General features: G+C 36.5%; 1 protein-coding gene across 1 annotated transcript; it reads right to left on the reverse strand.

Annotated features, from left to right (window-relative positions):
* LOC114042630 (olfactory receptor 5B12-like) lies at nucleotides 1-4540 on the reverse strand (the record flags this gene model as incomplete). The annotated part of the gene is made up of 2 exons (XM_027861319.1): nucleotides 3626-4540; nucleotides 1-15 (listed from the first exon to the last, which is right to left on the reverse strand). Coding segments are annotated over exons 1-2 (930 nt in total), but the record flags the coding sequence as incomplete, so codon positions are not given.
* Between the last annotated feature and the right edge of the window lie 9447 nt (nucleotides 4541-13987).

Consider the following 13987-nt stretch of genomic DNA (forward strand, 5'->3'; position numbering starts at 1 on the left):
GAGAGCAATTTGGAACTCTGCCCAAAGGGCTATAAAAGTGTGCATACCCTTTGACCCAGCAATAGCACTTCTAGGGCTATATCCCAAAGAGATCACACAAATGGGAAAAGGGACCACATGTACAAAAATATTGATAGCATCTCTTTTTGTGGTGGCAAAGAATTGGAAATTGAGAGGATGCCCATCAATTGGGGAATGGCTGAGCAAGTTGTGGTATATGAATGTAATGGAATACTATTGTGCTATAAGAAATGATGAATAGGCTGACTTCAGAAAAACCTGGAAAGACTTGTATGGTCTGATGCTGAGTGAAGTGAGCAGAACTAAGAGAACGTTGTACACAATAATATCCACATTGTATGATGACTAATAGTGATAAACTTAACTCTTCCCAGCAATACAAGCATCTGACACATCTCCAGAGGCCTCCTAATGGAAAATGCTATCCACATCCAGAGAAGGAACTCTGGAAGTTGAATTGCTATTTTTTTTCTCTTCTGTTGAGTTTTGTTTTCTCTTTCTGATGGTTAGTCGTATTGGTTTTAATTCTTATTTACAACACCACTAATGTGAAAATATGCTTAATAGGAATGTAAATGTATAGCCTAGATGAGATTTTGTGCCATCTTGGGGAAGGTGGGGGGGAAGGAACGGGGAGAAAAATTTAAAACTCAAAAGTATATGGAAGTGATTGTTGATAAATCAAAATAAATTAATAAAAATTTTTAAAAATAAAATAAAGAGGCAGCTAGTAAATTTCAGAGTTGAAGTCAATAAGCATTTATTCATCACTTATTGCAGGACAGGCACTGTGTTAAGTGTTTGGGATACAAAAAAGGCAAATCCAAGGTCCCTGCCCTGTAGAAGCTCACATTCTAAATGCGAGATAAGTAAATCGCCATGTTTACACATACTACGTAGAGTATCAATGAAAGGAAATCTCAAAGGCAAAGATTTTTTTTCTTTAATGTTGAATTTACGGAATAAAACAAGCATTTCCATAAGAGAGTATAATTTTAAAAAGACGATTGCTCATGAAACTGCAAATCCACTATGTATAACACCCAATAAATGGAAAACCCACTGAAGACCTACAGTGAAGGATTATTCAAGGTAGGCTGCCAATTGTGAAGTGCTCCATTTGTTAGGAAAACTTTTCCATGCTTCAAGTCAAAATGGGTCTCTGAACATTCCAGCCATTATTCCTTGTTCTGCCTGCTAGGGCCCAGCAGAATGTGCCTAATCTCTCTCCCATGAGACACATCTTCAAATACTTCACCCAGGCACACTGACATTTTCATTCACCAAAATAAACACACTCATTTTGTGAATTTTTTCTTACATGGAATTATCTCCAGTGAATCTCATCTTTACATGCTCCATGTATCAACATCCTTCCTAAAATGTGACCACCAGGACTGAAGAAAATACTCAGGTGTACTCTGAAAGGAGACAGCTAGGTGCTACAGTGGATTAAGCACTGGCTCTGCAGTCAGGGAGATCTGAGACCAATCCAGTCTCAGGCCGTCATTAACCATGTAGCACTTGGCAATTCACTTAACCTCTCTCTATATGCGTTAACTCCTCATCTGTAAAATGGGAGCACAATGGAAGAGAAAATGGTGAACTATTTTGGCGCTTTGCCAAAAAGAAAGAAAAAAAGAAAAAAAAACCTTGTGAACACTGACCATAGGATTGCATAGAGTTGGACATACCTGAACAACTTGACAACAACAAAAACTCTGAAGAGAGCAGGGGATAGCAGTACCATCACCTGCTTAGTTTGGGAAAATTGGTTTCTCAATGTGGTCGTATATGGCACTTTTGCTTCCAAGTACATCACTGACTGATATTATACTAGTAGCCCTAGAATACTCACTGTACTTTTACAGATGAACTATTCCTTCGTCATGGTGACTTAGTGTCCATTGATTGAGCCTCTCCCCCCCAATTCAAATCGCAAATGGAGAATGGATGGTGTCACAGTGTGGGAAGGAACACCAAAGACCTACTACATAGTTGGGCCTCAGTTACTTCCTCTGTGAAATCTATGCTTGCTTTCCACTTCAATTCCAACTGTAACCTATTTCAAAGTCTTTCACTACCCACTGAGACTTCTGGGCTCACATGGATCATGTGTAATTCTGGATATTGACATACAAAAACGATTGCTCTCTGTGTTATTGTGAGCTTATTAATCCTGAATAGAGCTATTCTTGAAAAATCAACTTACATGCTGATAGTAGAGCATGTTCTTAAGTTTCTCCCAGTGTGGTCAAGATGGGTCTCCAACTCCTATAAAATAATTCAAATAAAGAAATCTTATTCAGCCTTTATTTCATCTCACAGACAAATCAAAAGATATAAAAAGCAAAACAAAACAAAACCTCACAGGAACCCCTATTCAGACACAGAAAAAATATAAGGAAGCAAAAGAACCTATTAGCCAGAATAGAATTGATGTTGAAATTGGCATCAGGATATCACATTGACTGTACAGTGAAATATGTCTCTCACACAGGATCAAATGTCTTTCCAGGCCTTTAGGACCATCCTACGGTTTATATTCCTTCCTAAAGGTAGCCATAATGCAGTGGTGTTCTAGAGTGGGTTCCAAGTGGCTCGCAAGGAGATAATTACATTTTAAGTATGAGCACCTGAACTGTAAAATCCAATAAATACTACAAATCAGGAATTAATTTATTGTTTTGTTTATAATGTAGTTTTCAGAAAGTGATGCAGAAAATAATAGGTTAAAAATAGGCTTAAAATAAAGGTCACATATACATTATTTTTAAGGACAGCTGGTTCTTAAGCATTTACCAGCTCATCTCTGTTTTAGGGGCTGCTTTATAAACAATACCATTAACACCAAAGCCTTATGCTCCAAGCAATTCAGTGGCTTTGCTCTTGAAGTAATAAACTGTTCAGACTTATGTAACTGATCTTCTTCTTTCTATCTAGGAAAATCACTACAATTGCTGTCTTGAACTTAACTGTGTGTGTGTGTGTGTGTGTGTGTGTGTGTGTGTGTGTGAGCACACAGGTCTAGGTGGCACTATGGATGGACCACTGGGCTTGGAATCAAGAGGAGTCTTTTTCATGAATAGAAATAGAGCCTCAGACACTTACTGGCTATACGACCCTAAACAAGTCTCTTAGCCCTGTTTGCCTTAGTTTCTTATTTGTGAAATGAGTTGGAGAAAGAAATGGGAAACCACTCCAGTATGTTGGCCAAGAAAACCTCAAAAAGTATCAAAAAGAGCCACACACAACTGAACAACAAAAAGAAGACAATATAAACAAATTATTCATTCGACATAACAATCTTTTAAGAGAGAGGATACTATTAAGGCCCTTTAAATATGAGGAAACTGAGATTGGGACTTGCTAGGGCTATACAGCATGAAAGTGTCTAAGACAATATAAATTCAAGTCTCTCCTACCTCCAAAACTATAATACTTTCTACTACATATGTTATCTTTGAAAAACGTTGGATTGTACACTTCTCTGTGTATAAGAAAAGTAGCCTGATTTGGGGGCTAGGTTCCAGCGTGTGGAAGGTGTGGATTAGATTTTCTCTCTAAGAAAAAATAGATCCAATTGAAGTCGTTGTCCCCTCACAACTTTCCTAAAAGCTTTCCTGACGTCTTTGTTCCTAAGACTATAGACTAGAGGGTTCAACATGGGGATGACCATGGTGTAGAACACTGACACTATTTTGTCTGTGTCCATGGAATGGCTTGAGCTGGGTTGGAAGTACATGAAGAAGATTGTCCCATAAAATATGGACACTGCTGTGAGATGGGAAGCACAGGTAGAGAATGCCTTCTGGCGGCCTTCAGTAGAATGGATCTTCAGGATGGTGATGAAGATTAACAAGTAAGAGGTAAAGATGACAAGAAACGGGAGAAGGGTATTTACTGACCCTAAGATAAAGACAATTAACTCAGTGATGTGAGTGTCAGAGCAAGAGAGAACTAGGAGAGGGGGAATATCACAGAAAAAGTGATGGACTATATTGGACCTACAGAAGGAAAGGCTAAATATGCTTCCCATGACTATGGAGATGGTCAGAAAGCCACAGATGTAAGCACCACTGGCCAGATGTGCACATACCGTTGATGTCATGGTGGTAGCATAATATAGGGGTTTACAAATAGCAGCATGGCGATCATAGGCCATGGAGGCTAAGAGGAAACTTTCAATAGCAACAAAAGACCCAAAGAAGAAAAATTGTGTAGCACATCCATTATAAGAGATAACCTTGTCCCCTGTGAGGAGTCCAGCCATCACCTTGGGAGTAACAGCTGAGGAATAGCCAAAATCCACCAGAGAGAGGTTACTGAGGAAAAAGTACATGGGGGTATGAAGAGAAGATTCAATGGAGATCAAAACTACTATCCCCAGGTTCCCTATCATGGTGATGAGGTAGATGTGGGTGAATATTATGAAGAGAGGGACCTGAAGCTCTGGAACATCTGTTAATCCTGTAAGGATGAACTCATTCACTTCAGATCTGTTCTCCATGGATGTCATTTGAGAGTGTTGCCATTCACCTGGAACAAAAGAAGAATCATCAGAAAAATCCACTCTGCATGATGAATGACTCTAAGACATAAAACATGGTCAGAGACCCATTTTCTGTAGGGGCTACAAATAAGTAATGAAGGGAAAAAGAACATCTAGGTAGTTGTCATAGCAGTTATTTTAGGTCCTCAAAATCCACTCATTCATTTTGTCATAGAAAGAGAGAGTCACTCATGTATTACTGCTCACTTTGTTTAATCTCCTACAAATTTAATCAACACCAAAGGAACATTGCACACTTCAGGAAAGGGAAATGCCTTATTACTGCCAAAAAAAAATCAGCATAAATGGGGAGATTCCTGTTGGCCAGGTTTGGGGAACTGGATGTTTGCTTATGAACATGCTTCATTCCCATAAATAGGAGAGGAAAGAAGAACAAAAATGAAGGTAGAATAAAATGAGAGGAAAGTTAAAAATCTGTGAGTAGGGAGGAGTGTATCAAAGAAAGATGGCCAAGGATTCATTGGGATCCTACTTACTCCTGTAATCATTGCAACTTTAAGGTTAATGCGATAGACTGAAGTCACCAGTTCCTGAGTAGGAACAGTTGCCAATGGACACCAGTTGTATAGTTGTAAGAATCATCTGTTCAAAAGACCACTGGCTGCTCACTTAACAATAAATGTATGACTTCTAAAATTGTTTCCTTCCCACAGCTTGTCCCTTTTTCAATTAGCCACTGCCACTGTGGAAACAGAAAGTGGCCACAAACAGGGTATTTGTTTTTTCATTTCCTATATGGTTTTTTGGGTCCCACAGAAATCACCAATTTTTGGGTTATTCTATTTAAAGTTTGAGCTAAAATCTCAAACCCAGGAAGGAATTATGACTCACAGGCAAGATGAGTTAGAATCTCTAAAACATGAAAACAAATCTAGCTGCCAAGGTAAAATGTAGATTTGAGGGATGGGACTGATAACTTTAATATGGTTCTGGAAGGGTTTTTCTCTTATTTGAATGAAATAGGACAAGTTACAACAGGCTCTTACGATAATTTTAAACTGAGAAAACATACTCATTAAAGAAATCCAGGAACAACAGTGAAAAAAAACATGGAGAAAAGCATTTATATTGTTAGCAGTTTATTACTGATGGGAGTCTTCACGTATCTGGACATCTGTCAGAATGTTCTCTCTTATTCCGCCTCTCTGTCTTTCAATGCATTTCTCTGTCTCTATCTCTGCATCTCTGCATAGTTGTCTCTGTCTTTCTCTTCTTGACTCTTTTTTAATTTTTTTTTGTCTGTCTGCTTTTCCCTGTGTGTCTCTTTCTATCTGCATGTCCAGCTAGCTATCTATCTCTGTCTCTCCTCAAAGAAAAGCTATTAATTTCTCAATAAAAACAATATTTTAATGAATAAAATGTATGAAATGAAGTAACAAACATGAGAAAACTCTATCCTGCATTTGATTCTCATAAATTATGAGGAATTATTAGGTAGAATCAAAATAAATGGGAATGTTGCAAGAGTAGGGGAAAAGTAATTACACCATCCTAAAGTTTGAGAGAGATAAAGGAAGGAAAACTACCGATTGTCAGACATGCATATTAGACTTGGGAAGAGTCAATTCCAAGCAATTTAGAGGAAGGATAAAGGATCAATCTGCAGGGAATTTAAACTTGAAAGGAAAGAAAGATCTCAAGAATACAATTTTGAAGTCACAGGAAGAAAAATTGACAATCAGACAGACTCAGATATGAAAAATAAGTTTGAGGAAAAGAAAAAAAAGGAGAGATAATTAAGGATAAATGCAAAAATAGATCCTATCTTATCGTAATAGAGTTGAAGAAGTCTCAGCATGCAGTTTGAACTGAGGGAAGCCCAGAAAGCTAAAGGTGTGTATTAGTGCAAAATTTAATTTTATTTATTTTTATTTAATTTATTTGAATTAATTTATTTGATTTAATTTATTTAATTTTATTTATTTAATGTGAAATTGACTATTTGGGGAAACAAAGGATAATCAAATGAGGAATTGGACTGATTCTCATGGCTGATGAAACACGTACAATGAATGCCAAGCAAAGGCAGAGCTGCTCAGTTTGTATTTTGTTTCTATTTCCTCTGACAAAGAGAATGATCTTTGTGTTCAGAAGAACAGAAAAACTAAGAGTTGATACCAAAGTTCATAAGAACTAGCACACATATTAGTGGAGAGAAGGGAAAAAGTACTTATACAGCATCTATTATATGCCAAGCACTGTGCTATGCTTCATAAATATTCTTATTTGATTCTCACAACAACCCTGTGAAGTAGGTTCTGCTATTACCCCCTTTTTAAATTTGAGGCAAGAGAGGTAAATAGGGGTTGAATGACTTGCCCAGGGTCATACCTTAAGTATCTATGACTGGATTGGAAATCAGGACTTTCTGACTCCAGTACCAATGCATTCTCCATTTTACTGGAGTTGCCTCTCCATAGTTTGCAAAGTACTTTAAATAGATTGGATCATTTGATCCCCATAATTACCTTGTGCCATACATGGCTTACAAGAAAAACAATTTGACCTTACACTGCATAAAGCAACATAGTATCCAGGCATACCCAGGTGGTCCTCTCTAGTCTACATTTGGAGCAACATGTTAGGTCGTGGGTTGCAAACTTTAGCAAGGACATTGATAGGCTAGAGATTCTCCAGAGGGGCTCAGCCGGCATGATCAGAACTTCGAAATCTTCCCATATTGGGATTGGTGGAAGGAAGGAACTAATGGTGTTCAGTGTAGAAAAAATAAAAGATGGGTATCAGGGCAGGGGTTGAGATTAGGTTTGCTGAGGTATACACCAGATTGACATATGGAGGAAGAATTTGGTTCATATTATTTGTACCCAAAGAGATTATCCAGGAGAAATGGTTATATGGTAAGAGGAAACAAACTTAGGTTTAAAGTAAATAAATGATTCCAACAATTTTGCTATCCAGAAGTAGAAGAGGTTGTCTTAACATGGACTGGATTTCCTTTCACTTAAAGTCTTGAGGGAAGGGCTAGTTGATCCCTTGCTCAATGCAGACACACACAGACACAGATACACAGACATAGACACACACAGAGATATATATCTATATCTATATTTACATCTATCTAGATATATATATTTATATCAGAGGTGTGCAGAGATAGAGAAATTTTGTATCTCATTTTATGTAAAAATATGTCTCCTAGATAACTGTGACCATGGAGAAGCCACCTCACCTCAGAGCCTTAATTCACTCTTAAGTCAAAAAACAATAAAGCAATGCTACCTACACCACAGGGCTGTTATGAGAATAGAAGAAAATAGTTCTATAAAGTGCTTTGAAAACTTTAAAACTAGATAAAATAGTTATCTACCATTATTTTAATTAACACTACTGCTATTATTTGTTTTCTCTTTCACAAATCCCTTAATGTCTTTTACTTCTAGAATATCACAGATCTCAGTTTGCTTGTTGATAAAGGAAACATATTAGACTAGATGATCACTGAGATCTTTTCCATCTCTGCATCAATGATTCTGACACTTTTAACCTGTATTAATTTTAAAGATATATATTAGTCTTCATAGCACCACTGTTAAAAGACTTTTTTTTCTGATGTAGTTAATATGAACGTGGTACGTAAGGATCAAATAAATAAATAAAATTTTATCTCATAGACTTTTAGAGGAGTTGAACAAAATCAACTTTTACAATTAGCAACAATGAAGGATTTTCCTTTCACATAATAGGAGCTATATTAAGTAGAAAACCACGACCACCTTAGAGTCAAAATGTATAGAATTGTTTGCCTCATACATGGTACCTGTGCCATTTTTGTCATTGATATTATTGAATCAAAAGTGAATAGACATAATCTATGACAATCCTTTTCACAAATTTATTCAAGGTTGGGTCCTCTTGAGTTCCCATGTCTAGAGAGAATGCTTCTTGGTCTCCAGGGCTTACAAAGTGATTTCTTTTGTACTCTGACATGCCCAGGTGTTGGTAAACAGCACTCTCTTGGAAAGATAATTGATTAGGAATCTGAAGACTTGGGTTCTAGTATTGCTTGGGCATTCACTAATCTCTTCTGTGATTTCATGAAAGTTAATCAATCTTTTTGCACCTCCATCTGCTCATTTGGAAAATGGGAATGATATTTCTTAGGGTATAGAGTTCACACAATGTTTGTAAGGGAAGGTTCAAGAATTAAATACTGTAGGCATGAGACTTACCATGATCAGTACAAGACAGTGGGCTTTTACATGATAATTGATGAGCAGGTGCTCCAAGAAACACAAAAACAGAGAAAAGAGGATAGAGGTGAGACTACGCTACAAAGTACTAGTGTGGCAATGTGCTGTAGTAGAAAGAGTTTTAATCATTGAGTCAAGAGGATGTGGATTTCATTCCCACCTCAGACATTTATTAATTGTATATGTCAGGACAAATCACTTAAGTTAATCAGCTTCAGGTTACTTATCTATAATAGGGGAAGGGCATAATAATGATGGTATTTATTTCAAACAGTTGTTGGGAGATTCAAATGAGAAAATTGAAGCTGTTTCCAAATGTTAGATAAATAAGAACTATTATCACTTAGGGCAAGGACTCTTTCTCACCTAAATTTTCTTATCAAAGCGGACCCTAAAGTTCTTACTGCAATGTCTTGCACATGATATACCCTTAACATTATTAATATTAATTAATTAACATTAATGAATAAAATAATTGATCAACAACTAAATTAGGTGTTTCTTTGGATTACACAATCACCCATCCCTCAAATGGCTCCTTCACTTACTGAAGGATGATGAACTTGAAAAGCTGCAAGAAGGAGATAATGACACGTGTTAATAGAGCCCATGCTTGTTTGAACAAAACTTGCATACAAGATCTCATTTGAGCCCTAAGGCAATCCTATCATATATGTACCATAGGTGTAATTACTCTCAGTTTATGGGTAAGGAAATCAAAGGGAAGTGACTTACCCATGGGGAAAGCGAGTCACTGTCTGAGATTCTGAAGGTTTTTATACACCAGTCTTCCTGCCTCCACATCCAGCAATACTTCCACTATACCATTTTGGTGTCTACACTGCACTGAAGTCTTGGGATTGGATATCCTAGACCCTAGCTGGCATGGATTGCAGTAGAGTTAGTGATACTAATTGCTACTCTTCATTCAGTTCAGCCTCAGGAAGCACAAAAGAAACTGTGAGTGAAAGAACGAATCAGAGAATTTGATCCAACAGCTCATTCCCCAGCACTGAACCCTACAGCGGCATGTTTCAATGTCAGTAGCTGAAGTCATGGAAGACAAGGGCTTTATGCAGACCTGGAAGCCCTGCTGCTCTTGGGAGATGGTGCTCCCTGGAGATACTTGGTAGCTCTGCTGCCAACTCATGATCAAAACAAACCATTAAATTCTGCTCTGACCATTGGGGGGGGATCTTTTTCTCATGGGTACTTTGTCATTCTTAGCTTGTTGTTAACAACGTGAGGTAAGAAGAGACTTGGGCAAGGCCATTACCAAAAGTTGACTTCTAGTCCTGCTTCTATCATTTCTTAGCTAGGTGACATTGGCCAAGTCACTGAACATCTCCAAGTCTCAATTTCTTCTTGTTTGAAATGGGTCAATAATTTCACACCTGAAAACAATCAAAAGATTTTGGTGACGATCAAATGTGACACTGAACGTGAAAGAGATGTGGATTATTGAAAAGTTCTCCACAAAATAAGACAGTAAAAAAAACAAACTTTAAAAAGAAAGAAGAAAAAAGGGGCAACAAGTTGGTGCAGTTGATAGAGCAACGGCCCTGGATTCAGGAGGACCTGACTTCAAATACAGTCTCAGACACATAACACTTACCAGCTGTGTGACCCTGGCCAAGTCACTTAATCCCATTGCCTAGCCAAAAATTAAAAAAATAAATAAATAAACTCACACAATAGGGCAGTAAAAAAATACCAAGCTAGGTATTAGAAGATCTGGGATGGAATTGGAGGTCACTTTGAAACTTTAGGCAAGTCACTTTTCCTGGATGAACTTGATTTCCTCGTTTGTAATATGCAAATAAGCATATTTGCATGCTCTAATTCCCATGATTATTGTCAGAATAGTAAATTATAAATGATTTTCTTATTATTCTGAATATTATTGTTATTCTTTGTGAAAATTTACTCAGAGCTCCCAATTTACCTATTTCCTCAAATTGCATCTGATCTTGTCCCTCTTTGCTTCTTAGCTCTGAGGACACATACCCTTAAGGTTCTAGTTCAATGGTAAGTAGGGAAATGTTGTACTAATCATTTGTCAAGGTTTAAGTAGAACCTTTGACAAGCTCCCTCCTGCTAGTCTTGAGGAGAAGATGCAGAGAAGGACAATGAAGAGCCTAGAGTGGCAGATTCAGAATTTTTGGAAGACTTAGATTCATGAAAGATTCAACGGTGGCTCATTGTCAACTTGGAAGTTGGTCTCTCCTAAGACTCTGCCTGCTGTATGTCCCCCACAATGCAAAGCCAACTTTTATTTACTGTCTATATGTCTTATATTCACTTACATATGTATATTAAGTTTCATCCAATAAACTTTGTTTCCTCATGGACAGACACTAAATGATTTTTGTCTTGGTATACCCTGAGCCTACACTGGGCCTCACTTAAAGTAGTGGCCTAATGAATTATTGTGGATTTCAATTGATTTTCCACTTACTTGGACAAACACATATTGGCATCCTTATCAAATTCCCAGATAACAAAAATTAATCTAGTACAAATTGTGCATTTATTAATCACTTGCTCTAGGACAAGCACAGTGTTAAGTATTGGGGATACAACAAGAAGAAGGGCAAAAACACATTCTATCACATTTTCAGATGATTCATATCGAGGAAGGTTAGCTGCCATTTTGGGGGAATCATAGATTTAGAATCCCAAAGATCTCAACTGAGTAGAAAGTTGGGTGAGACTCAATATGATGAAAATGAACAGATTAATGTAAATTTCTACATGCATTCAAAGTATTCTCTTCTTCAACATAAGTGATATTGCAAATTACAACAAAGATAAATATGACTTTTGTATAATACTTTAAGTTTAGCAAATTGCTTATATGCATTGTGCTGTTTGAGAGGGAAAAAGCTAATGCTATCTTAGAGTACATAAAAAGGCATAATGTATAAAATAAGGGAGGTGAATGTTACACCACTTTATGGTGTAAATAGACCACACCAGCAATACCAATTTAACTTAGAGTAACGGTATTTTAGGAAGATATAGAGAAAATGAAACACATCTAGAGAGAGTTGTCTAGAATGGTAAGGTAATAGGGTCTACACTATATGAAGGTTAACGGAAAGAAAGGGAGATATTGAACACAGACTTATGGGGGGACATGACAGATATTAAGTATGTGGATGGTTTTCATGTGCAAGAGGCGCTAGATTTGGATTTTTTAACATTTGTGAAAATCATGGTTCTTTTTTCTTTTTGCATCTCCAAGTACTTTTATTAAAAAAATATTCTGGCCCTAAGAAATGCCGATTAATGCAAGCATTTCCATACAGATAAAACAAGAGAAGAAGAGGATTGTGCATGTAGTCACAAAACTGAACTATGTATATCTTCCTTCTCCCTCCAGGTATAAAATGATTTCCTTTCAAAACTGTCTTGTTTCCTACCCATGTTCCTTCTGTTCTCAACTGTGTACTTTTACCAAAGTTTCCATGATCCTATTGTGCTAGAGTAGCATGCCTAGCAGTAGTATCACTGACTCAAAGGTTATTTGTGTATGTCTAGGTTAATGACTTTCCAGGATGGCTTGATCAGTTCACAGCTCTACCCACAGAGTATTAGTATGCTGCTTTTTTCCCTAGTACCTCTGTCAATTTCAATTTCTTTTTTTGCCTATCTGATGAGTAAGAAGTACAAACTCAGAGTTGATTTGAAGTACATTTCTGTAAGTATTAGTGACTTAGAACATTTTAAGCCAATTATAAAGTTAGATTTATTTTACAAGAGCTTTTTCATATACTTTAGTCAATTTTTATTGGGGAATGAATCTTATCCTTATATATTTGAATCAGTTCCTCACGTCTCAAACATGAGACCTTCATCAGAGAAATTGTTACAAAGATTTTTTTCCCATTTAACTGTTTCCTTTGTAATTTTAGCCGTTAGTTTTGTTTAAAAAATTCAATTTTATTTAAGCATAATTTGTTCAACTTATCTTCTGTGATCCTCCCTTTCCCTCACTTGGTCATGACCTCTTCCTCTATCCAAAGCTGTAAGAAGTTTTCCTTTCTGTGTCCTTTATTTATGGTGTGGCCAGTAATATTAAAATCATATATTCATTTGGAATTCATATTGTTATGTGCTATGATATCTTGGCCTAAATCTCATTTTTGCCAAGATGCTTTTCATTTTTTCAAGCAGATTTTATCAAATAGTGTGTTTCCTTTCCAAGGACTTGTTGATCTTTTGGGCTAATTGAATACTGTTTCTAAATCATTTTCCTTTTGTATGGTGTTAGCCTAATCTGGTCCACTTTTGATAACCATAACAAATATTTGTAATGATAATACCTTTCCAGTATAATTTCAGATCTAGTACTCTTTGCCTACCTTCTTTTTATATTTTTTTTCTTTATGTATCTTGAAATTATTGACCATTTGTTGCTCAAAAATAATGTTGTCATTTTTTTCAAGCTCTATAGTTTAAAGCTCTAAACTTATTTATTATTTTATTCATTATTTCGTCAAACTTTTCTTTTTTGCATTCAATTTAATTTTATCTTCAGTTACAAATTTTCCCCTTCCCTTCTCCCACCCATTGAGAAAGCAAGAAACACAATATCTACATGAAATTACACAAAACATGCATCTGCAGTGGCCATTTTCCCTCAGAAATGAAAAAAGAAAAAAAGAAAAAGAAAGAGAAAAAGCCTTGCCACTTTGACAAGAAGGTTTGAGTTTGTGAATTTTTTCCAGGCAGATGCTGTACTCTACCCTAACATTCTGGAGTTCTCAGCAACCCCAAACCACACCAGTAGAACTGTGAATTGATCCTACCAAAATGAAAAAAGATTTGGAATTGTATCTGAATTCACTAAACTATCCAAAAAAAAAAAAAAAAAAAACAACATCAAAAGACAGAACGTCCATAGGTATAATCACATTTGAGCAACACTTCTAATCAAAGAACTTAAAATAAAGTGGGTACCCAGCAATTAGAGAAAGAGATGCAGCCATAGCCTAATACACAGAGAGCTGACCTTGGAGTCAGAAAGTCTTGGGTCTAATACCTTACTCTTTACACATTCTATGAGATTCTAGGGAAATCATTGAAACTCTCTAGGAAACTCTCTAAAAATATAAGTTGCAGACTAGGCCAATCAACATTATCAACCAATAAACATGTTAATAGCCTCCTATGCCCA

Source organism: Vombatus ursinus, unplaced genomic scaffold, assembly GCF_900497805.2.
Source record: "Vombatus ursinus unplaced genomic scaffold, bare-nosed wombat genome assembly UNPS02014662.1, whole genome shotgun sequence".
Classification (NCBI taxonomy): Eukaryota; Metazoa; Chordata; class Mammalia; order Diprotodontia; family Vombatidae; genus Vombatus; species Vombatus ursinus.